Genomic DNA, 22,325 nt, shown 5'->3' on the forward strand with positions numbered 1-22,325 from the left:
GACCACTGTTTTCAGCATGCTTTACAAAATGCATTGGCACCCTGATGGCTCGATGCATCTTTCATTATCTAGATAGCAAGGTCTTGTCTCCAGAACCAACTATAAAGTTTTAAAATTTGTTATGCAGCCTTGTTATCGATTACACCACGGTGAACCACTTACTCCCTAATTTTGCTTCACATAAACACCCACACATCAGCTTTCTCCTGCTTCATCACTTCAGCTACTAAAGATAAAATACTAAAAAGCCACAGTTCTCTGGCCATCACAACGCCTCTTTCCTGCGGTTCCACGTCCTTTGTTCTAGGATGCCGCTACAGCACTGGCTGCTTTGTCCCCTGATTACAAACCCGTGCTACCAAGTGTCAGCGCACACCAGCTGACTGGTCATTTAGCTGCTACCAAACAGCACGTCATGCCCAAATTCTGCCTGCCTTGCTCTCAGTACTATAATTAACTTCCTTCGTTAAGTTACATTTCCTTTCAACTTCCTTGGGAAAGCACATACAGCCAGCACTGCATATTTTAGAACACGCTTACACACCTCAAAAGCTATACAATTCATCTGATTAAGGCACAGAAGAGAAGTGTTTCATCGGAAAGATGGCAGTCACATACATGTAAGCAGCAGACCTCTTGTTATCTATCTAATACGAGAACACTTGCATTTACTTTGTAATTTTTATAGGTGTTCTTAAACTATACAGTATTTTTCACCTGGTTTCAAATTATTAAGACCTAAGCAACACAACTGTTTGGTGTGAGACACTGAGAAAACTCCATTATGTAACACCCTAGCCAAAGACATTTTAGTTAACTGGAATATATTTTTAACTCTCTCAAGTTTTCCAGCCATTCTAAAATATATTATTGTATGGAAATTTTATTTATAAAATCTCACTCAAGTCCCAGGCTAGACTTCTACTTCCCTTCTTTCTGTGAAATTCCCTAATCAAATTATTGCTTAAAATAACCCTCAAAAACTATTTATTTTTTTTTCTTCTTTCCCCCCTTTCTCTGGAAGTCAGAATCATTGCACTTCTCTCCATCTGGCCCTGGCAGTCACAGACTTCGTGTAATAAAAGCACATAAACCCAGGGTGACAGACACCTAGTGATGAAAAAAATCCCTTCCTTTCTGTTATAAACTGCTCAGGCGTAAGTAGTTGGGCACTAAAGCCCCTAAAAGCTGCTTCTAACTTGGTCCTCTGCTTACCCTCCTTCACTTTCTCCATCATCCGTGTTGGCTGCTCCTGAGCTGGCTGTGAAATAAATGGAACTGGAGCCTGTGGAATCCCTTCTTTCTCTAGGAAACCGCCTCCGGCGAGTTACTTTCTGGGTTTCTTCCAGATGGGATCTTTGAGGAAGGCAAAAAGATAAATAAACATTTGATAGCGAAACATCTGCTATTTCACTTCCATTTTCCTCTCTAGCAGATTCTATCCAATTTGCTTTATATCCAAAGAATTCACAAGGTGACTTACTCCTGCTTACACAAACACTCTGCTACCATACAAACACTGCATTCTACAGCTAAGGCAAGTCTACCCACAGAGCTGGTCCACATACAATTCATATATGCAATCCATATACAAAGGGGTAATCATATCACATGTATTCCTCCAATTTCCTCAATGAGCAAAGACAAAGGAATCCTGAAACACCTTGCAGAATATAGGACTTTTTATTCTGTATCAAAAGTTACCTACAGCTGGCAGCAGTCAGAGAGAAAACAGCAGCAGCAAGAGACAAACATTTACAGAACAAATACATTTTCTGGTCTAGAATACAAAGCAAGTGTCACTACTTGAATACTCCATAAGAAAGAAAACCAACCCTGGCTAAACATACAGGTTTTTTACGTTAATCTCACCAGAGGTCAAGGCCAATGGGAACTATAGAGACACTTTTGCCACTTTTGTATTTTAAATTTAACATACTCAGTCATGGCTGGTTTACCACGCTATGGAGTAAATACGGGCAACAGCAGAAAAAGACAAAAAAGGGCAGAGTCGATACCTGACTTCACCAACGATTTCTGCCGCTAAGTGCTGCAGGCTGTTTCGTAGCTCCTCCACTTCTTTTCTTAGCTCTGCAATGTTTCTCACCACAAAGTCAAGGCGCTCCAGCACATCCACCTGCTCGTCATACCTTAGGAGAGGCGCGTACATCACACCATCTTCCGCCTCTGCAGGCACTGGCAATCTGGGCACAACTTAAAGAAAACAAGAGGAGAGAAAGTTCATTAGATGCAAACAGGAAAGGACCTTACCTGGGATATCTTAGCACAATTTTGTTTTCAGAAGAGGAAGGAGATGAGGCTTGGTCTCGAGTACTGCCACCTGACCTGGCCTAAGGTTCTGGGTTCTTCAGCTGGTTTACTGCTCCCTCCTCTGACACAAGCACTTGTAAGATTTTTTTCTTAAAAAGAGCAAAATCCATACTGAATATCACGAAGTCTACTGTAGATGAAGAAACTGTTGTTGTGTTGGTTGTTTTTTTTAAAAAAAGTCCTTACTGCAAATTAATTTAATTCCTATTCTCCACACTTCTGTACTAACACCATGCTGAAAAACTACTCTGCTTTTCTCCTGAATTGCAATCAACTCGGGAAGCTATCAGCCGCGAAAGCAACCAGCTTACAAGATAACGTGACAAAAGTCATTCTATCCTTATTCAAGGGGACAAAAAAAAACCCCACAGAAACCCAGAGAGGAGACATCAGACTAAGTAGCAGTTTAGTCATTAAAATGTGTCACTGCCTTCTACTGAGCAACTAGAACCTTTACCATTGACTCTGATCCTTAAACCCTCTTGCAAATACAGTATGACCAACTGGCACGTAAGAACAGATTTACACCTGTGGATTTTAAATATGTTCTCTTGAAAGCTCAGATATTATAAATAAATATACTACCAGTTAAGTGAATTTAAGAAGGAACACTCTTTTTGTATTAACGACAACAACAAAGATAATCACTCTCAAAAAAGCAGCCAGATTTGTGGAAGACAGGTAACACAGGTACCCTGTGTTAACACACTGGACTCAAGAGATAAAAAAAGTCAAAACTCTCCTAAATAAAAGTAGTACTGTAACCTTTTCCCTACTCTTTTTTTGCTTCTCAGACATGTCAGTTTGCTCTGCTGCTTTCTCAAGAAGGAGCTGTACACAGTGTCAGTGTGCTGGTTTCAGGCACCTGCTCCCCCTGCAGCACTTGTCACTCCCCCATTACCCCACGGCCGATGCTCCCGTCCTCCCAAGTCCCGCTCAGGACCTGCTGCTCCAGGGGCAAGCCCCACGAGCCTGGATGCACCGACTCCTCCCCAGGTGTACGGCTGGCAGCCAGGGCTGACACTGCAGTGATAGCAGGCGGCCTGGCCCCTGGGGACCCCCCGCCCTCTCGGCTGAGGCTCCATGCGGCACAAGGCTGCGGCAGGAGCATCTAAACCGGGCCGCGCAGCACCACAGGTTAAACCCCCGCCACAAGGCAGGCACGGACAGGCCGTGGGGTACCCCACAAACACAGTCCAGGGAAAATTCTTCCCCCACGAGCGATGTTAGTCTGAGTCTGGCCCACTGCCCCGCCCCGCGGGGACCCACCGGCCCCGGCCCGCCGCCTCGTGTCAAAGCCCGGCAAGCCCCCGGCTCCGCACAGCCCGGGCCGCGGCCGGCAGCCGGCATTTGCTGAAGCGTCCGAGCGCCGGCCCCGCCGGAGCAGGGGAGCCGCGGCTGAGCTTGGCGTCTTCGGACAGCTCGAACAGCACCCGGCCTGGGACAGACCCGGCGCCGCCGGGCTCCGCGGGCCGCAGGCGGCCCCTCCGGCCAACGGCTTGAGCGGCAGCGCCTCAGCACCGGCAAAGCCCGCCCGTCGGGGAGGGGGCAGGCCGCCGCGCCCCTGCCCCGGGCCTCGCCCCCGCCGGCCCCACCGCGCCTTCCTACCCTGGCTCCGGCGCCCCGCCGCCTCCGCCGCGCCGCGCCGCCAGGCCCGCCCGGCCCGCCGCCGCCTGAGCGCCCAGAGCAGCCCCAGGCCCAGCCCGGCGCCCGCCGCGCCCAGCGCCAGCCCCAGCGCCAGCCGCCCCGGCCCGGCCCGCGCCATCGCCTGCCGCGCGGCCACCTGCGCCCGCCGGCACCCAATGGCGCGGGGCCGCGTCATCGCCGCGCGACGGGGGGCGGGGCCCAACGGCGGGGCGGGGCCCGGGGCAGGCGGGGGGGCGCGTACGGCTACGGCTGCGCCTGCGCGTACGCCGGCGCCTGTGCCTGCATCTGTACGTACACCTGTACCTGCGCCTACAGCTAGACCTGCACCCGCACGTATACCTGTACCTGCACATAGGGCTGCACCTGCACCCGCGCATACAGCTACACCAGCACTTGCACATATGCCTGCACCTGCACGTACGGCTGCACCTGCACATACAGCTGCATCTGTGTCTGCACCTACACCTACACCTGCAGCTGCAGCTGAACCTACACCTGCAGCTGCAGCTGAACCTACACCTGCAGCTGAACCTACACCTGCACTTACTTACACTTGCACCTGCCCCCATACCCCAGCCCTACAGCCGCACCCCCCAGCATGGTGGCCTGCCTCACTGCCACAGTCAGTTCTGGTGGGCCAGGGGCCAACACTGCAGCAGCCGCTGGCTCGTCACCCACCCGTCACCTGGTGCCCTGTCCCTGTCCCCTCTGTCCCACCTGCCGAGGGGCCCTAGAGGCCGGGCAGCACCACCCCCCACCCCACCCCCGCCATATTGCGGACAGTACCTGGGTGATGCAGCCTTCATATCGCTGCTCTAATAAAGCGATAAGCGGCTCCTGGCGGGAGCAATATCCGGACAGCGCAGGGGCTCTGCTCTTTCCCTTTAACCCCCTCGCACCCGCAGACAGCAACTGGGTGCCAGCAGGCTGGTGCATCTGGAATCCCAGCTGGATTCAGTGTTCCCTCACTATCCTTCAGCCCCACGGCTGCTGAGAGAAACGGTGGGGGTGGGAAATGGTGATTTTAGCAAGCGAACCCTCTGCAGGCTCGTCACGGTGTCGGGGGTGCAGAACACCACCGGCTGTGGGTGGGGGAGGAGGTATTTGAGGTGGAAATAGACTGTGCAGGGCCGGAGGGCAGGAGCGGCCAAACAGCCAGCCTGAGCGCCGGGGGCTGCATTTCTCCATCCTGCAGCAACCCCCAGCGTGACCTCCCACCTGCTGCTTATACTGGGATTATGGAAACCAGCAACACCTTTTTCTGGAACAGCCACGGGAAAACCAGTGATTCCTTTAACACCCTCTACAGTGTACTCATTCCCAGCTAAAAAGGTGGGTTAAAGATGTTCTGTGGTGCCCGTGCCCGAGTGCCGAGCCAGCACCATTTAACCAGTGTCACAATTCCGGTGGCAGCAATCGGCAGCTTGCTCAACTCCCACTGTGCAATTCACCTTCAAGAAGCAAAGCCACACCTCAGGGTCAGGGGTGCTCATCCTGAGCTGCTGCCCTCTGTCCAATTAATAATATTCTGGGCGGGAAATTTAATTGGGTGCTGCAGAAAGAAGAGGGTGTTAATTAGAAAAAGCGGCTGCTGTCAGAAGAGGAAAAATAAAGCTCTGCATATGCCACTTGCCTCTTGTAAGTGTGGGTAATGGGGTGATGGTTTCTGCAGTCAAATGACCCTTTTCTCTCTTTTATCTGAATTACTGGGAGAGATTCCAAGCCGGCAGCTCCCGCTGGCCCCTGTTGCTTGGCATGTCCGCTGAGGGCTGTAAGCAGACCAGTCGGAGCCAGTGCCAAAGGGTAATAAGTTGCTTTCAGATGATGAATGATACCACTGAGATACATTGTGCTGTGCTTTATGGCTCGCTCTCACGCCACTGCAGGGCCGAGCGCTCGGGCTGGCTCCCAGATTCTGGTATCTCATCAGGAAATCCAATACCAAAATATTGTGTGCAGGCTCTGTTTTCATTTCCCTCTCTTATCTTCCCCCCGGCAATAAAGAGTGGTGTATGAGCCAGACCGACCAGAGAGAGCAAGAGCTGGGCAGGCTGCCACCGGGCAAGAACCCTGGCTATATTTTTCTTTAATTTGTGGATAGACCGAAGGCTCTGGATTTCACATCTGTGTTATTTTCTGTGGCCAGCAGGACAGTAACTGCCTGAGGCCGCCCGGTGGAGGTCCAAAGGGGTTATGGATTTCGGACTGTTGAAATCAAACACAGCCCACGTGAAATGCGCAGGAGGCAACATTTCCCTTTCATTAACTGGGCAACAGAGGCAACAGCGTGTTAATTTATCACACTAGAAGCCAAACACAGGTTTACATCAGAGTTAGGAGTAAACATTTGGACTGGTCTGGCAGTGGGGAATTTTGGAAGACCCTCTTTAGGATGAAAATGATCTAAACGAGCTGATGTTTAACCTGTGGAGTGAGGTCTCCCCCATACAGCTTGAAATGAATATATTGGGATATTTGGGGCACCTTTTAGGAAGATGATGACGTCAGCCTCTGCTGGTTATTTTCTTTTATCATGCCAAACCCAAAAAAGTCAATAATAATGTTAATAATAACAGCAAAGCTTGGCTTTGTTGGAGCGTTTCCTTTAGCCTAGTGAGCAGAAATGTTAATTTTCTCCCTTGCTCCCTGTCACAGTTAATCAGCAACTCGGGGCAGCTCAGAGAAACGGGCCGCAGGTCAGGCAGGAAGGACACGGTGCAGCGAGGCTCCTCGGCATGGGAGCATCCTTCTTCTGCTTTCTCCTGCAGTCATTTATTTCTGAAGATTACTAGCAAAGTTAGCAATTGATTATGGGTTGTTAATCATCTCTTGTGAGCTGCATGGAGAGGTTTCTGTTCAAGTTTTGAGACTAGGGATCTATTATTTGCTATTTATGGACAGATTATTTGCTTTATATATAGTTTTAAAACTGCTAGGGTGGGTGTCGAGGTGGGAATTACTCCATCAGCACCTACAGAGGAAGCATCTCTCTCTGTCTTGGCCTTGGGAAATGAGCGTCTCCTCAGATTTTGAAGGGATTTAAACTCCCACGCCTCCAGATAAAAGCTCAACAGTCCGTAGAAAAAGTGACTTTTTTTCCCTGATATGCTGGTTATGCCACACATCCTGCTTCAGGGGAATGTTTGGAAAGGACCCTAGGGTGGCATCTGGGATGCTCTGCAGGGGTCCCCACCTGCCTGGCTCCTGATCCGTCATCTCCCAGTCCTCATTCCTCTGTCTGTCATTTCCCGGTCCTTTATCTCTCTGTTTTTAATTTCCTGGTCCTTTGTCTCCGTGTCCATCATTTCCCTGTTCACTGTCTCCTGGTCCCGCGCCTCCCAGTCCACCATCTCCTGGTCCATTACTTCCCTGCCCATCACCTCCCAGCTCACCACCTCCCAGTCCCTCGCCTCCCAGCTCGTTTCCCAGCCCACCCCCCTCCCCCCGCCCCCGGCCTCCCGCCCTTACCGGGAGGGCAGAGCCGACCCCCGGCACGAGGCGGCCGGCGGGACCCCGCGGGCACCCCCCCCCGTGCCCAGCGCCGGCGGGGATGGGGTGGGCCTGGCTTCCCCGGGGCTAAACACCCCCCCGAGCCCCTCCGAGCCCCGTGCCCCCCCGCAGCCGGGGCGGGCGGGAGGCGGCGGGGCGGGACGCAGAGGGCCGCCCCCGGGCACGGCCCCCGCGGGCACGGCCCCCCGGGAGCGGCGGGCGCGGCGGGCGCGGGCGCGGGAGCATGCCGTACCTCCTCATCAGCACCCAGATCCGCATGGTGAGTGCCCCCGGCCCCCGGCCCCCGGCGGGCAGGGACCTGCGGGGGGGCCCAGGTGGGGACGCGCAGCTCCCGGCTGGGGCGGGCACCTCGGGGGGGGGCATGCCCCGCAGATCTGGGGGACCCCGGCACGGCCAGGCTGGGCACCACCGCCCTCACACCTCGCTGAGCCCCGGGTGCCAGGCAGGGGGAGAGCACTGGGGTGCCCGTACCCCTGCTCCTCTCCCCCAGGACCCACCCGGAACAGCAAGTCACATCACCAGGGACACTTGTTGTAGGGTCCCAGGAACATCAAAGAAGCTCACCTCGGGCCACGTGTCCTTGCTGTGGCTTTTCCCCCTTCCCCAAAGAGCCGTCTGACGGTGGAAGGTGCAGCCGTAGCCAAAGGGAAGGGCACTGCTGGCAGCAGGGGTGCTGCATGGCAGCCCAAGCAGCGGCGGGGTCTCTGGCTGAGTGGGGGTCTCTGGCCGAGGCGTGGGCTGAGAGCTCAGCCCGTTATTCTCATATAAAGACATAAAGGAAACATTACTTCCGAGCGATTGCAGCCATCTGCAGCCCACAGAGCGGTTGGTGCTGACCTGTCAGCTGGCATGTCCTGCCAGGACCACAAGAGCAGATAGTTCTGTATTTGAGGGTTTTTTTCCTTTTCCCCACACAAAGGGGAACTGTATGTCTGAAAGCCCAAATACGATGATGTGGGTTTGCGATGGGAAGGGGCTAATGGCGAAAAAAGCAAATCAACAAGTGGCAGGAGTGTGGCGAAAGATGCTGCTGCTGTGGCTGAAGATGTCCCATTACGCACGCATCTGGGACCAGGTGAGCAGCCTGTTGAGAAGGAGGACGGGTGGGGATGCTGCAGCGCTGAAGCATCCTCTGGCAGTGACATCGTATGATATGGACCAAGATACAGGGAGCGCAGCATGGTTGAGGTTTGTAGCACTGTCACACTGTCGGGAAAGGGCTGCATTAGCATGGCAAAGCACATTTCCCCTCTGGGCACTTTGGAAACTCTGCTCTTTAGCAAGGCAAAGCAAACATTTCCAGCCTAAAACTTGGCACTGAGCCGTGGCTAGAAACAGCCTGTCCTGTTCTTGCAGGGGGTGATTGACTTTGCTGGTTTTTTCCTGGCAGTGGCTGGGGCAGGGACGAGTCACTGCCTCCCATGGCACTTCCCCCATGGGGTTCATGGTGCTGGGCTGTGGGTGGGAGGGCTGCGCAGGGACCAGCAAGCGGAGAAGGCTCTGCTTCCATTTCTTGCCTTTTCCAGCGCTCCAGGCAGCAGAGTGTGCCAGCAGGTTTGCACAGCTTGCTAAAATGTTTGATTAGTGCCGCTGCGTAAGTGCTTCTAGTTGGGATCCGATCGAGGCTCATGATTTACATGCAGTTTGCCAGTGCCCGTTCATAGACAGATGCTGTCGGGGGGGATTTTACCCTCTGTGCTGCACCCAGTCCTCGCCCAGCCAAGGAGAAATCCACTGCTTTCTCGGCCATCAGACTGTCCAGCTGCTTTGTTGCTAAATTCATTGTGGGTCAAAGTGTGCAGCTTCCCATCCCGCTGCCCCCAGACCATGGCCAAGCGTGGAGCAGGCAGCTCACAAACCGCCCCACGCAGCCCCTGAGGCTTAGGGACCCCCTGTCCTGTCCCTGGGCTTTGCTTTTGCCGAGGGGTGGTAGAGAAAAGATGGTGGGTAAAAAAGGGTCTGGCTGATACTTAAAATATTCCTGAGATTATTTAGGGTTGAGCAGCCCTTTGCATGGTACGAAGTGTGATAATAGTGTGATCCAGGTTTGCCAGTGGAGGGGGAACATCCCTCTGAAGAACGGTTTCCATCTGCAAACTCTTTGTTCAGTAGTGTGGAGGAGATTGAAAAGAAAACAATTGCTCCACCTGTTAAAATGAATGAAATGCTGCTGTTTTCAGGGACAGCCAGGAGCATGCAGGGGTAGGTTTTGGGGCATAGAGGGGCTTAGCACTGTACAGAAATGTCCCTGCCCTCCCTGCTACGATGTGTGGGAAGTCCACCTGATGGCTCTGGTAGTGACATGACTCATGCCTCTGACTGCGTCCACCCAGCTCCTCCAGTCTCCTGCCACTTCCAAGGGAGCGTGACGGTCCCTCATCCTCCCATGGGTGCTCATCTGTCCCCAGCACTCTGCAGCACCTTCTCACCCTTATCTTCTCACCCTTCCCAGTTACTGGAGCCATTCCTAAAGCTGTCTTCTACTAGGACAGGCAAACAGTCCCTAACTGGCCTGGGGATGCTTATTTCATGGTAAAACACATAGATTTTCTTGTTTTGCATGCTGAGGCTTGAGTAGCACCTTGTTGCTGTCCTACAGACTTCCCAGTGGTGGATCCCAGAGGACCAGAGCCACTGTGAGCTGTCAGTAGGTGGCCGTCACTGAGCAAAACCACCAAGGTCCTCTACTGGGACGGGCAGGTGGCTGGCAATAATTCCCTTCCCAGTAAAGCTCTTGCTGGAGCTGTGCTGGGGAGCTGGGAGGGGGTGGCTGTGCTGCCGCACATCGCTCACCCACTCTGCTGCCTTTCCCTGCAGGAGGTTGGCCCCACCATGGTGGGAGACGAGCATTCGGACCCCAGCCTGATGAGCTTCCTGGGGGCCACGAAGAGGAACATGCTGGGCAATCACTTGTAAGTCCTCCTTCTCTGCCACATTTCAGGCTCCCCCCTCTCCTTATTTTCTGTATTTGGAACATCTTCACTCCTCGTATTCATCATGGTATCTTCCAGGTGCATGTTTAATCCTGGGACTAGTTTGATGCTGAAAGGGTACACACACGCCCTTGCCCCTGCCTCTCAATGCTCACCCAGGGAAATGCTGCCAGATCATCCCTTTTGCTTTTCCTTTTTCCTTGCTCTGGTCCCACTGTAGCACCTGACCCACTTCCCCCCTCTCCTTCCCCCTTACATGCTGGGGCTGCTGCTGGCTGCGCCCCGACACATGCCCTGGCTGAGATGGAACAGCCACACTGAGCCTGTGAATCTTTCTGTGTGACCTTTCCTGCCTTCATCCCCCCCTCAGTCCTGAAAGACAAGCCTCCTCTGCCTTATTATCAGTTCCAGCCCTGAGATGCTCGGAAGCAAACGGTGCCTGTGCCAGCCTTGTTCTGGCTGGGGCCTTTTTCGGTGCCGAACCACCCGACATGCTCATCCGCACTCTGTCCCGTCCCACGCTGTAGTGCAGCCTGAGGTTTCTCCCCGTTCCTGAACATCCGAGCCAGCCCCTCCCAGCAGCTCCTGAAGCTTTTCCTTGGACTGCTGAGCCCCAGGGTTGGAGCTGCTTCCCATTGCGTGTCGTCCGTCCCCCCCGCCCCAACTCCAGCCCATCAGCCTACGTGTTCCCAAGCCGTATATAGTTGACGCTTCTCTATGTCCCTGTCTCTCTCTCTGCCCACGCCGAGTTTGACACCAGCCTTCATCAGCGTGCAACTCGGAGATGTTACCAGTGTGTTCTTTACATCTTGGCCCACTGTTTCTTTTTTCCCCCACATGGTATCTCACTTCGTGTTTTTCTCTGGGAAAAAAACCAAACACAAAGCAAAACAAACCCTCAAATGCAAATTAAAACAAGGGAGAGGAGCAGTGAGATTTCTGTTCAAGCTCGCCCACTCCCACCGTAGCACAGGGGAGGAGGAGGAGGAAGGCAACCAGGCGTTAAACAGAAGAGGCCTCTCAGTCCCAGCGTGTTCTCAAACTTCCATCGGTGGAGCTGGGAAAACCCACATACTCGGCCCCGGCCTGGCAAACACCAGGGGCTTGGACCTCACCTCCTGCAGCGCTAAAAACCTGAATGGGCTGGGAGATTTTAAAGCAAGAAGAGATTAAAAGAGTAAATACTGAAGGCTGCCTGTTAAAAAGAGAGACCCTTCCAAAAGCAAACCTAGCCACCCGGCAGCCCCTGCCTCGGGAGGGGTGGGTGGTGGTGGACGGCAGAGCCCCCCTGTCAGGCAGCTCCCTGCCGGGTCGCGCTGGGGGCTTCGCAGGGCTGAGCCCTCCCAGTGCTGCCGTTCCCAACGCTGTGGGTGGCCGGGGGTTGGCAGCGGCATCAGCTTCGTGCTGCTGCCTGCCAAGCCGAGCCAGGGAGCAGGCAGGGAGTTATGAAATGAGAGAAGGGAGACGCGAGGGGGGAGAGAAAGAAAAGGCTTCAAGAAGGAAGAAGTGCTGCTGGCTCCTGAGAGATACGGGCAAGGATCCCTGGGATTCAGGTGGAAAAGCAAAGATAAAATGCCTCCATGGCATCTGCACCAGCAGCCAGGGAGGAGATGCAGCACTATAAGGAACCAGAGTGCCACATCTTGCTTGTCTGGGAGAAGGGACCTGAGCTTTCTATGGGATCTCCCTGGTGGCTTCCCCATCCTTCTTCCCTCCCTGTGGCCCGGAGCACTTTTGAGCTCCCTCTTGCCCCACCTGCTGCTTGCTGTGGCTTGTGTTACAGCCAGGGCAACTCCGCTGTGTCCCCGTGGCTGTCTTCCCCCTTTGCGCTTGAGCAACAAGGGGTGGAGAAAATAACCTGGCTGGAATGTGGCTGCTGCCACCCCGAGAGGCACGGCGGGGTGAGCCCCGGCCACCCCTCTGCCACAAATCCCAGCCAGGGATGAGAGCTCCTGTATTTGCACCACAGCTGAGCAGGATTTTCCATCCACCTGGCTGCAAGGCTTTGCTAGCAGTAAGCCCAGCTACAGGACGCTGCAGATCTTGCCCTTCCTGTAGCACCGTGGGCCCCAAACCCTTAAACATGACCTTGGATGGAGCCTGAAAGAAAAGGTCTAAGCAGTATGGAGCTGCTGGGGCACTGTGACAGACAGATGAAGTACCTGATTGCCTCTAATGAGGGGGAGTGCCGATCCTGTTCCGCAGCTCGGCACTCGCTCCTGCAAATGGCACATCATTAAGTTCCACCAGTTGCCGGCGTGCAGGCACGCACGGCCGCTCCCTGCGCCATGTGCGGGGGCAGAACCCCAGGGCATCGGGGCTTCAGCAAGGGGGCAGCTGGCCCTGCCCCAGCCCGCACACTTCTGGTGGCCAGCGCGGGGTCATACATCCAATGTCTGACCCTTGCCTGCTGCAGAAAAAGTCCACCAGGTGGACGTGCACACATGGATGACTGCTGGGCACCATACCAGCATCTCCTGTAATTACCGAGGTTATCAGCACTGGTCTTAAATGAAAACTAGTGTCTCTCTGTTATATTTTGGGAGCCGAGGTCTGAGGCACCTAATAATACTTCAATTTAGCTGCTCCCCAGGGCACAGCCAAGCCTCAGCCTTGAGGAAGCTAAAAGGACAGCTAGGCAGGTATCACCGGGAGGTTGGCTGCTCCACCACTGAAAATAGCTGCATGTGGAGGACACTCCTGGCCAGCTTGGTCCTGTCCCCACGCGGGCAGCTGGGCTTGCTGTTACTCACATACCTAAAGTGCAGAATTCCCCTCTGATGGCAGGTGATTTTTCTGTTCCCTGCTGGCATTCAGCTGGGAGGAAAGGCTTTGCACATGTTCCCCGCCACTCCACCGTGATTCAGACCGGGTGCACACAGAGACAGCGGTATAACTGACAGGCGCTGTGCGCAGCCTTTTGTTTCACTCAATACGGAGTTGTGTTTAAAGCCCTGGGCAACTCAGCTTTCCTTCTGCTTTTAGCTCAGCCACTCAGGTTTTTTAGGTTCATATAAATAACAAATAATCCCTGCCTCAGCTCCTGCCTCTGCATAATGGGAATAATATTTACCAACTCCAACATGTGAAGCTGAAGAGTATGTGGCAAGCCTCTTAGAGAAAGCATTAAGTTCAAAGACACTTATAATAATACGTATTATCTTTACACCACATCTATAATTATAGCAAAGTATAGTCTGTCTTGAGAAACTGAAGGAAAAAAAAGAAAAAGCTTTCACATCTTGGTGTTATTTCACACTTTAAAAGCACTCACCACTCCATTAATGTTTCACAGTCTTAGCAAGAACAACTTTGGAAATACTTTTGGGTCTTTTTCTATTGTTATTAGTATGAAAATCAGGAAAGTCTTTGTTAAGGTGCCCAAACAAGATCACCAGAGATCCTGTAGCCCTTCATTATCAGCTTATCTAGCACAGTGAATCATCTGAAGAGCAAAACTATTACGAAGCTTATCCCATCTGCTTGAATAAATACTGGATCCAAACAGGCGCGTTAAAAGAACAGGAAGGCAGCCGGCCCCGGCCCCGAAGGTTGCCCCTGCCATTTCAGCTCTGCTGCTTCCCCACCCCATTCAGCCCGTTTTCTGTCTGTATCGCGCTACCCTTCCACTCTGCAGTCACCGTCTGTTTTCCTCATGGTGGGAGCAGTCAAGTCTTCTGCAGAGAAGCATCCTCCAGGATGAGGTGGAGGGAAGAGCAGCTTCTGCTCCGAATGCAGAGAGCCAGCAGAGGAGTAAAAGCTGGACAAAGATCCCAAGTTCCTAGACACCCGCAGTGTGCAACGGCTCTGAACTGCCAGGGTAGAGGTGCCTGTGCTCCACCTTATTTGGCAGCTCTGCTGAGGATTGTCAACTTCTGGGTTTTCTGAGGCTTAATACTTGGCTGAAGGCAGCACTTCTTCCCAACCCCCAAATTTCAAGCACAGGCTCTCAAAAATGCCCAGTTCACAGACATGCTCTGACACAGGAAAAACCTAGGGTTTTCGTTCCTTAGAAACACCTGAATCATCCTTCCCTGCTTTGCAGAGATTATCCTCTTTTCCCATGATTTCCCAGCTGTAAATACTCGTGAACCCTCTCTGCTGGCAGCTTCAGCCCGATTAATTAAGCAGCACGTGGCTTTGATAAGGGGTCCCCCTCCCACATTTCAATTTAACATGGCCCTTCCGTTGTGGGCAGGCTCTCTCCTTGCCTGGGCAGCTGTGGGTTTGGGCTTTCCCCACCTGGTTCACCAAAACATGACATCACACAGACAGTATGCCAGAGGTGGTCACTGCCCTGTCTTACATGGGTTTAGCAGCAAGGCAGAGTCACTTCCACAAGGAAATCCTTGTCTCTTCCTTCTCCACCTCCTTTTATTTCTTCTCCTCTTTCCTGCTTGCAGCTGGGAGTACTATGTGAACGATGCACCGCGGATAGTCTTGAACAAGCTGGAGAGCTGTGGGTACCGCGTGGTGAGCATGACAGGCGTGGGCCAGACGCTGGTGTGGTGCCTCCACAAGGAATAGCGAGGAAGACGTCTGCGTTCCACCTGGACAAGATCCTGCTGGGGTTCATCTCACACAGGACTGAAAAAAAATTTCCCCTTAATTCCTTTCTGCCCCAGACCCCAGGTACTTGGGTGTTGGGGGGAGGAGTGGTGTAGAGGCAAAACTTGACCCAATGGAAACTCTCCAGCCCTGCTGTTTCATAAGACCTGGCGGAGAAAGGTATGCCCTGTCCAGACAAAATCAGGCAGAGAGAACAGATGGCTCGCTCTCTGCATTCATCAGAACGGCAGTCTGGCAACTACCAGGTTTTTCCATTTTAATCATCTCCTATTTAGCATGCATTGGAGGAGGCTCAAACAACAGACTTGTCTGGCTGTCCCTCAGGGCTGCCCCAGAGAGAGGTACACGCTGAGTTCAGGGCATACCTTCTCCCGGGCCGCAGGGGTAGGGAGGGCAGGCCAGGCACGGATGGCAAAGGTTCTCATCCCAGAAACGTAAGCGGGAACTGCTACACCTACACAGCGCTCTTCGAGAATCCCTTCACTCGGCAGCAAGCCTGGTTTCTCTCCCGAATGGGATTGCGGTTAGCAGCGTAATCAGGCTTTCAGCCCCAAGAGTGCCATTCAAGCATAACACACCGTTCCTGAACAGCCTTAGAGCAGCACAGAAAGGTCTTGTGAACATTTCAGGTACGGGCTCTGTAATCTTTAACAGCAGCAGCTGCAATGCTGGGTTATTTGGGGCTGTGTATCAATCCTGCTTTAGGGGTAACACCAATAAAACATTTCTCTAAACAGACCAATGTCTTTCTGTGGGTTGTTTTAAACAGCTGTTGCCAAATCCATTCTGGATCCACAGCTCCTGAACAAGTTTCAGGAACTGAAAGAAGCTCCAAGGTTTGGTGTTCTGATAGCACCTCTCACCCCCTGCCCCCTGCGACAGGGAAGCTGCTCTGCGCACACAAACTGACAGGCTGACATACTTACTCTGAAGCCTACGCAGCCATTTTTTCCCCTGCACTGGAAGGGGGCAACAGCTGCAGTCGCTGAGAGTTCGTATTCCTACAACAGTTTTAAAAAAGGAGTTTTATTGACTTAATTTAAGAAACAGCTCTGGAAATGAATGATGGGGTGGGAAGAATCCATACTCTCATGCTAAGTGTGAGACTCTTCCTCGTCCTCCCGCTTGAGCTGTTCAATCAGCTGCTGCCTCTCTGCTGCTTGCCTCATCCTCATCATCACCAGGCTCTCGTAATCCCGTTCTGATACCACTGATGCCTAGGAGCAGAACACAAACATAACCTATCAAGGACAATATAAACCCAGCCCCTCGCACCATAAACCACACTCACAACACACGTTCGAGCCAGGAAGGCTGTTCATAGCAGTATGACCCCAGAGGAATCAGGTACAGTGCAAAAGCCGCCTGGCCTACAGAAAATTGCCTGCTTCGTACGAGCATTGCTGACAAGACAGAGAGTGGGACAAACAGAAACCTCAATTACCCTCTCGCTGCTGGAGCTGCTCCCTGCTCACAGGGTTGGATGGGGAAGCACAGCTTGCCTAGCTGTGGCTGGTGATTTTGGATGACAAGCTTGCTCTGCAAGTACAACGCGGGTGCACAAAGTCCAGTGTACACTCCATCCGTTATAAAGGCTAATGCCATTAAAAAAAATAAATCAAACCTTTCTGTGGTTTAGTCATGGAAGTGGCTGCAGAAAGAAAATCACCAGGTATGTTTCCAAACCCGACACAGGAGCGTTTCAGTTCTCAAAAGCTCTTGGGAGCTGTTCTTCTGTGTGTGGTAGCAACTGTCACGTCAACGAAGCTGATTGCAGACTCTACCTAATAAGTGTAGGCAGCAGATGACAGCTGCTATCGCAGAGCAAAGTGGTGGTTTTGGCACTCTGCTTTCAAAAGCCATTTAACATTAGTAGGTGGCCTTACTATTTTGGCTGTATTCAAAGCACTGCAATGCTTGGAAACATCCACCTTATTTGCTTGACAGTTCAGGTAGAAATAAAAGCATCTTGACAGAAGGTGAATAAAAAAAACCCCCTCTCATGTTCATCTTTCTAGGAGCTAGATTTAGTGGTGATTTAAGGACATCTTACATAGAAAACAGAAGGGATGAAAAGGCAACGGAATAGCTAAATACGATTCTGCATGAAAATGGGGCAAGTGCCAGCAAAGCGGTTCCTCCAGCTGCAGAGTCTAGCTGCAAGGTCAAAACGAAAGTCCACAACAGATGAGAAACTTAGGCTGGGAAATTAAGAGACTAATACACCATAATTGGTATCTTAGGAGCTGTATGAATGAAATAACCTTCCAGCAGCATGCAGCAGAGATTTTCACAGTGTCTGAGAAAGCATGAGATCGTATCAGTCTTCAGTGGCAGATCTGGGCTTCTTCAAAGTTCCTGTCCACTAACCACAGATGCTTACTGTGATTTGTTTGGCTGAATGAAATAGCCTACATGAGACTCATACAGATGAATCACCCATACAAACCTGAATCACTACCTCATACTCTGGATTTAAATTTAAAACAGACAAAAGAGTATTCCCAGCCTCATTTGGAAGTCCTGCTCATACAACAAGCCATCAGAAGTGGCAGAAGGGAGAGCACCAAGACAAGAAACAGTCCGATTCAAGATGGGCTCCAAGTTGGTATTCACACTGACATTTCTCAAGCAATCTGGGCGCCTCTAAGGGAACCTGCTTTCTCCTCAGGCAGAGTGTGGGCTGATGCTTTGCCACTCCACACACCTACTTCCTGCAATCCTGGCAATTACCAATAGTGTAAAACCCAGTTTCTGACGTGGCTGACTCAGCAAGGGCTTGGCTCAAAACAAATACATACGCACAAGGAACTGCAGCCTGGGAAGCAGTGACAGGAGGCACATGAAGAGAAGAAGGCATTGCGGATTTTTAGCATTCTGGGTTCAGCCTGGCTGAATCGCCCCTGGACTTGCTTCTTCCAACATCTCAGCACACTGGTGAATGTGGTAGCTACAAGTTCTCCAAGTGTTTCAGCCGTTTCTCCTCTCCGCCTGTTGGACTCAGGTGCTGCTCCGACACAGCGTAAGTCTATTTTGCATTCAAATTTCCTAACACTTGTCTTTTACATCTGCATTTTGTTGCTTTTAAAATTTCTGTTACGCTGTATTCCTTTGGTTTCCTTCAGTGTGACTGAGTCACCATCTCTGTTCCCAGCCACCCACTGAGATTTTTATACTGTGCCCTTCACCATGAAGGTGGCTGGTTACCATGGTACCAAAGTGCCCTTCTGTTCTAGATGCTAGATTAAATCTGTTCTCATGGTGACTGTGTGCCTTTGCTGTTCTTCATCAGCTCATTTCTGCAGCACAGATTTAATAAGCTCAGACATCACCATTCCTTCTCCACTGAAGAAGGAGACTCCTTAATATCCAAGACAGGCCAACGCTCCTTCACACAGGGACATAGTGTGAAGTTTGCATTTCCTGCAATACCAGCCTCTCTTTTTTCCTTCCAGCTACGGGAACAGGGAAGGAAGAGGTTGTTCCTGTTGTGTGGCTTGCTGCTGATCCTGCGACTTGAAGTCCCAACACCTGACTGTGAAGAGTCAACAGTCTCCTCCTTTCGTTGCCTTTCAGCAGTATGGATACTTGGCGAAGAGGGTCCATTAAGTCCACCACGTTCTTCAGACGTTTCTCACTCAGGAGACACAAAAAGCTGGGCAATCAAGTCATCATCCTGAACCAGAACAGCCACACTCTGGACAGTGATGGACAGTGCCAGAAGAGGGAATGCTTGAGGGATCTGAAGGACAAGTCTGATTACCTGTCATGTCAGAGTGAGCAAAACCTAGCCAAGGTACAAGCACCTCCCAAGCCTCCCCGGCTTTACCTGGACAGTTCTAGCTGCCCTAACATCATCGACCACACAGATTCTCACTCTGACATCTCCTTTTCTGGTGCTACCCATCAATACCACAAAGCCACTCAAACTCAATTCCACAAGGACCAGGCTACAGACTGCGGGACCTCAGAGACAGGTTCCCAGAATGGCACCACTCTTTCCGATCTGTCTGATCCCTTCCTGTCCTTCAAAGTGGATTTGGGGCTATCGCTTCTCGAGGATGTTCTGCAGACCCTCAGGAAACAGAATCCGAGAGATTACGCCATTTGAAGGTATTCATCATTTAACGTGTCACATTTACTTACTGCTGCTGCCAGTCTCTCTAGCCCGAGCAGAAGGAAGGATACTGCAGCATTCCTGTTGTGTGTGGCCTGTTTTGTTGTTCTCACCTTCATCACCACGGACTGTCCCTGTCCTTGCCAAGGAGTCCCTCAGAGCAGAGCTCACAGGCTCCATGCTCAGATGAGAGCACTGTCTGCTGGAACCTTGTGGTCAACTCTCCACACTGGGAATTTCCCCCTCTTGACTGTGCATCTCCTCCTCATGGAAGAATGGCATTGTTTGGTAAAAGACTTGTTATTCTGGGGATGTGGCTGTGACGCTGCAGAGCAGGGACAGAAAGGGATATGGCATACAGAACTCGTGGGTAAGCAGGCAGCTTGCAAGGAGACAGTAGCATTGCATCTCAAAGCCATAGCTGTGGCAAGGGTCAAGAGACAGAACCTGGTGTTTCTTCTCCTACCATGTTTGGATGCAAAAAAATCAAAGCTGTTCCTCCTTTTTTTTTTTCTTTCTTTTTTTTTTTCCCTTGTGGGTTTCTTTTCCCCTAACTCAAGTGCAGTTGGCACTGCCAGCCTGGAAACAGGTAAGCACGCACGTAGGCTCGTAATACAGCGACAGCAGTTTATTCATCCTACTAGCAGGGGAAGAAAATTCTCTAGATACTGCTGCTTGAAGCATGCACTGATCTATCAGCTGTACAGATATGGAAGAATAAATGTATCTGTGACTGGAAGCGTCTTGTTGCCTCATTTCATTGGAAGCAAGCCAGAAAAAACCCAGGCATCAAGAGTAGAGGTGCCTTATCTGTAGTGACCAAGTTCTATCCTCTCTGGCACTTCAGGTTTTTATGCAGGTGGGGAAGCGGCGTGGCTCTGCTTTTGTGGGCTGGGAGAAGGCTAGAGCTGCTGGCACTTTCTCTTCCTCTGAGTGCACACAGCTCAGGTCAGGACCCAGCGTCAGACAGTTCTGCCCCTGTGAACTGGACAGTGGGAAGGGCTCTGCTAGGCTGAGAACATTTTAGGTGTTATCAGGGCAAGCTCTTAAAAGGGCACTGCAGAAACTACTGGGTCATCAATTCTTACCTTTTTCACAGCTACATTACATACTAGGGGCTCTTTGTAAAAATAAATAAATAAATGAAATCTCCGTGCACCCCAGATGACCATAAGCTTTGGAAGCTGGCTACAGCAAAGTGCACAGAGACGTTTCAGAGAATGCATAGATGGCTCTTAACTTACTAGATTCACGTCAGGCTGTAAAGTCAGACAAATACAAAACAAACCTATGAAACATCAAAAGACCTTAGAAAAGATGCAAGAGTGCCAGACAGGCGGCTTGTCTCAGCACTTTAATATGGCTGAATGGATGGCCCAAGATGAATGTGGAGCACTGGCAGGGAGATCCTGCTACAAGTGCAAGCAAGACCTTCCCACAAGCAAGTGGTTCATGCTGTTGTAGTGGCAAAATATGCTCTTCACAGCATTACGCAGCTGTTGTGTCCTTTGAACCATTCAGAGCTGCAGCAATCAAATAGTCATTGCTCTCAAAAAGCTTGGAGTAACACTGGCCACTCCACAGCTTTTGTAATTCAAGTACAACTTGCCTGTTCAGCTCCAGCAGCTCTCCAGGAACTGCTGGATAGTGGGCAGCTGTAGCCGTAGAAGAAAACAAACCAATGAAGACCGTGGAGGCAAGTACCTTACGACTTACTGCTTCCTCACAGCATGACTTTTCAACAATCAGCCTTGCTTTCACCTGAGAACTGCTTCCAAAACCTCCTACAGTCTAGTTAGTGTGTGGCTGTCCTTTATTTGAAGACTTTGGGGCACAGCTCCTGGCTGACTACCCCAGGCAGGGAGCAGACACAACTCAGAAGCAGGTGCGTTGCCATGAGAATGCTGCAGGTCTTCCGCTCTTTTCCGAAGCAGAGCAGGGAAGAAGCTGCATTTGCACAGAGTGGGAGCAAATGTGGGGGCAGATTCAGACAAAAATAGGAGCAACCCGGAGGGAGCAGCAAATGGGAAGGGAGGGCTGGGAAGCCAGCCTGGGTATGAAAGGATGAGGCAAGGAGTGGTTTGAGGCAGTGGCAAAAGGTATCTGAAAGAGCTCATTTTGCACATCTAGAGTTAAAGAGCTGAGAACAAAGAATAAGTCAGCTGGAAACAGTACAGCCAAAAGAAGCTATTGCCACATTACAGATTTTGGAAGCATTCTTGTGGAAGTAGCACCAGGATTTGGGGAGGGTCTAGAGTGGGAACTATGAAAAGCAGGAACCAGAGCAGCTTGGAGATCTCAGCCTGGCCAGCAGGACTGCAATGTAATCAAAGAAACTGCAGCTGCTTACATATAAAAGCAGTAGAAAGGACAGACAAGCATCACCAGTGCAATGCTTGGGAAAGGGTGCAAGTCACTGGCCGTAACTCCTCACCATTCTGAGGGCTCATACAAGCTGGATGAGGCTGTGTCGGACAGAAGTGAGTCACCACCTCCACACAGCATGAACACCATTTGCTGCTTTAGCCTGCTCTCCCTCACTGCTCCACCAAGCTAATCCTTCACAGCAGGCAGACGCTGCAGTTCCACACTAACAAGCTTTGGTCAGGGAAACAAGCCAAGATAAACTCAGCCAAAAGCCAGGGCTTTTGAACACATACAGGCAAGAATCCACTAACAAACTCCAATTGCACCAGCAACCCCCTTAGGTGTCAATGAGCCAGCTCTCATTTTCTAGCTGCAAGAGATACTCAAGCTGGATTGGATTTTGCTTCTTTCCCCAGTTTGCCTTCTAACGCTCTGGCCAGCTCTGCTGTGTCTGCAGGACTCACTGGTTCTACGCTGTGCAGGGAGATCTGCCTGGGTCCTGAGCTACGATGCTGTAATTGCCTTTGCCTGAGATTTTTGGGAAACTAAGCTGCTCAGGCCAGGCTGTTCAGACAAAGACCATGCATCCCAAGTGAAAACATACAACCCAAAATAAAACTCGGATAACAACAAAGCATTATTTATGGTAGATGCATTTATACATCAGAAAGCACTTAAAGTCAGGAGAGTGAATGTACTGAACAATCTCACAAGCTGCTAAAATATTTAGGTAGTGAACACACACAAGGCTGACTGAGACACAGACACACAGCATGACAGGAGCCCTCTCAGCAATTAGATCTTTTTGATCTTTATACCACAGGGAAGAAGGGGAGGGGAATAAGCATCGC

The 22,325-nt window shown here is 51.4% G+C and overlaps 4 protein-coding genes across 10 annotated transcripts in view; 2 read left to right on the forward strand and 2 right to left on the reverse strand.

The window, feature by feature from the left end:
* RMDN3 (regulator of microtubule dynamics 3) overlaps positions 1 to 8,179 on the reverse strand; it is a 42,327-nt gene extending 34,148 nt beyond the window's left edge. The window contains exons 1-3 of one of the 5 annotated variants that reach the window (XM_027795223.2): positions 8,053 to 8,179; positions 2,019 to 2,214; positions 1,216 to 1,356 (exon numbers count right to left, since the gene is read on the reverse strand). In XM_027795223.2, the coding sequence (XP_027651024.2) occupies positions 1,216 to 1,356; positions 2,019 to 2,214; positions 8,053 to 8,167 (452 nt within the window). In that variant the 5' untranslated portion in view covers positions 8,168 to 8,179. Of the gene's footprint in view, positions 1 to 1,215; positions 1,357 to 2,018; positions 2,215 to 2,346; positions 2,593 to 3,274; positions 3,432 to 3,600; positions 3,865 to 3,939; positions 4,119 to 8,052 lie in introns of those variants that run through there. The other 4 variants (XM_055813462.1, XM_055813465.1, XM_055813463.1 and 1 more) reach the window with 4 other exon arrangements.
* On the forward strand, positions 7,606 to 15,728 carry GCHFR (GTP cyclohydrolase I feedback regulator). Its single transcript, XM_055813470.1, has 3 exons — positions 7,606 to 7,747; positions 10,306 to 10,400; positions 14,825 to 15,728. The coding sequence occupies exons 1-3, from the start codon at positions 7,712 to 7,714 to the stop codon at positions 14,946 to 14,948; spliced, it is 255 nt and encodes an 84-aa protein (XP_055669445.1). The 5' UTR covers positions 7,606 to 7,711; the 3' UTR covers positions 14,949 to 15,728.
* A 124-nt stretch (positions 15,729 to 15,852) lies between these two features.
* The window catches only part of DNAJC17 (DnaJ heat shock protein family (Hsp40) member C17), a 125,819-nt gene continuing 119,346 nt past the window's right edge, over positions 15,853 to 22,325 (reverse strand). Inside the window, exons 11-12 of one of the 3 annotated variants that reach the window (XM_055813467.1) lie at positions 16,078 to 16,207; positions 15,853 to 15,991 (exon numbers count right to left, since the gene is read on the reverse strand). In XM_055813467.1, the coding sequence (XP_055669442.1) occupies positions 16,085 to 16,207 (123 nt within the window). In that variant the 3' untranslated portion in view covers positions 15,853 to 15,991; positions 16,078 to 16,084. The other 2 variants (XM_055813466.1, XM_055813468.1) reach the window with 2 other exon arrangements.
* C9H15orf62 (chromosome 9 C15orf62 homolog) lies at positions 16,713 to 19,846 on the forward strand. Its single transcript, XM_027795224.2, has 2 exons — positions 16,713 to 18,012; positions 18,446 to 19,846. The coding sequence occupies exon 2, from the start codon at positions 18,571 to 18,573 to the stop codon at positions 19,099 to 19,101; it is 531 nt and encodes a 176-aa protein (XP_027651025.2). The 5' UTR covers positions 16,713 to 18,012; positions 18,446 to 18,570; the 3' UTR covers positions 19,102 to 19,846.

This window comes from Falco peregrinus, chromosome 9 (genome assembly GCF_023634155.1).
Source record: "Falco peregrinus isolate bFalPer1 chromosome 9, bFalPer1.pri, whole genome shotgun sequence".
Taxonomy (NCBI): domain Eukaryota; kingdom Metazoa; phylum Chordata; class Aves; order Falconiformes; family Falconidae; genus Falco; species Falco peregrinus.

What these genes read in the sequence shown, in the direction of transcription:
- GCHFR (XM_055813470.1), top strand. Translation starts at nt 7,712, where the DNA reads ATGCCGTACCTCCTCATCAGCACCCAGATCCGCATG. An exon ending in TCAGCACCCAGATCCGCATG is followed by an intron (nt 7,748 to 10,305) that starts GTGAGTGCCCCC and finishes CTTTCCCTGCAG; the next exon opens with GAGGTTGGCCCCACCATGGT. An exon ending in AACATGCTGGGCAATCACTT is followed by an intron (nt 10,401 to 14,824) that starts GTAAGTCCTCCT and finishes TCCTGCTTGCAG; the next exon opens with CTGGGAGTACTATGTGAACG.
- C9H15orf62 (XM_027795224.2), top strand. Translation starts at nt 18,571, where the DNA reads ATGGATACTTGGCGAAGAGGGTCCATTAAGTCCACCACGTTCTTCAGA.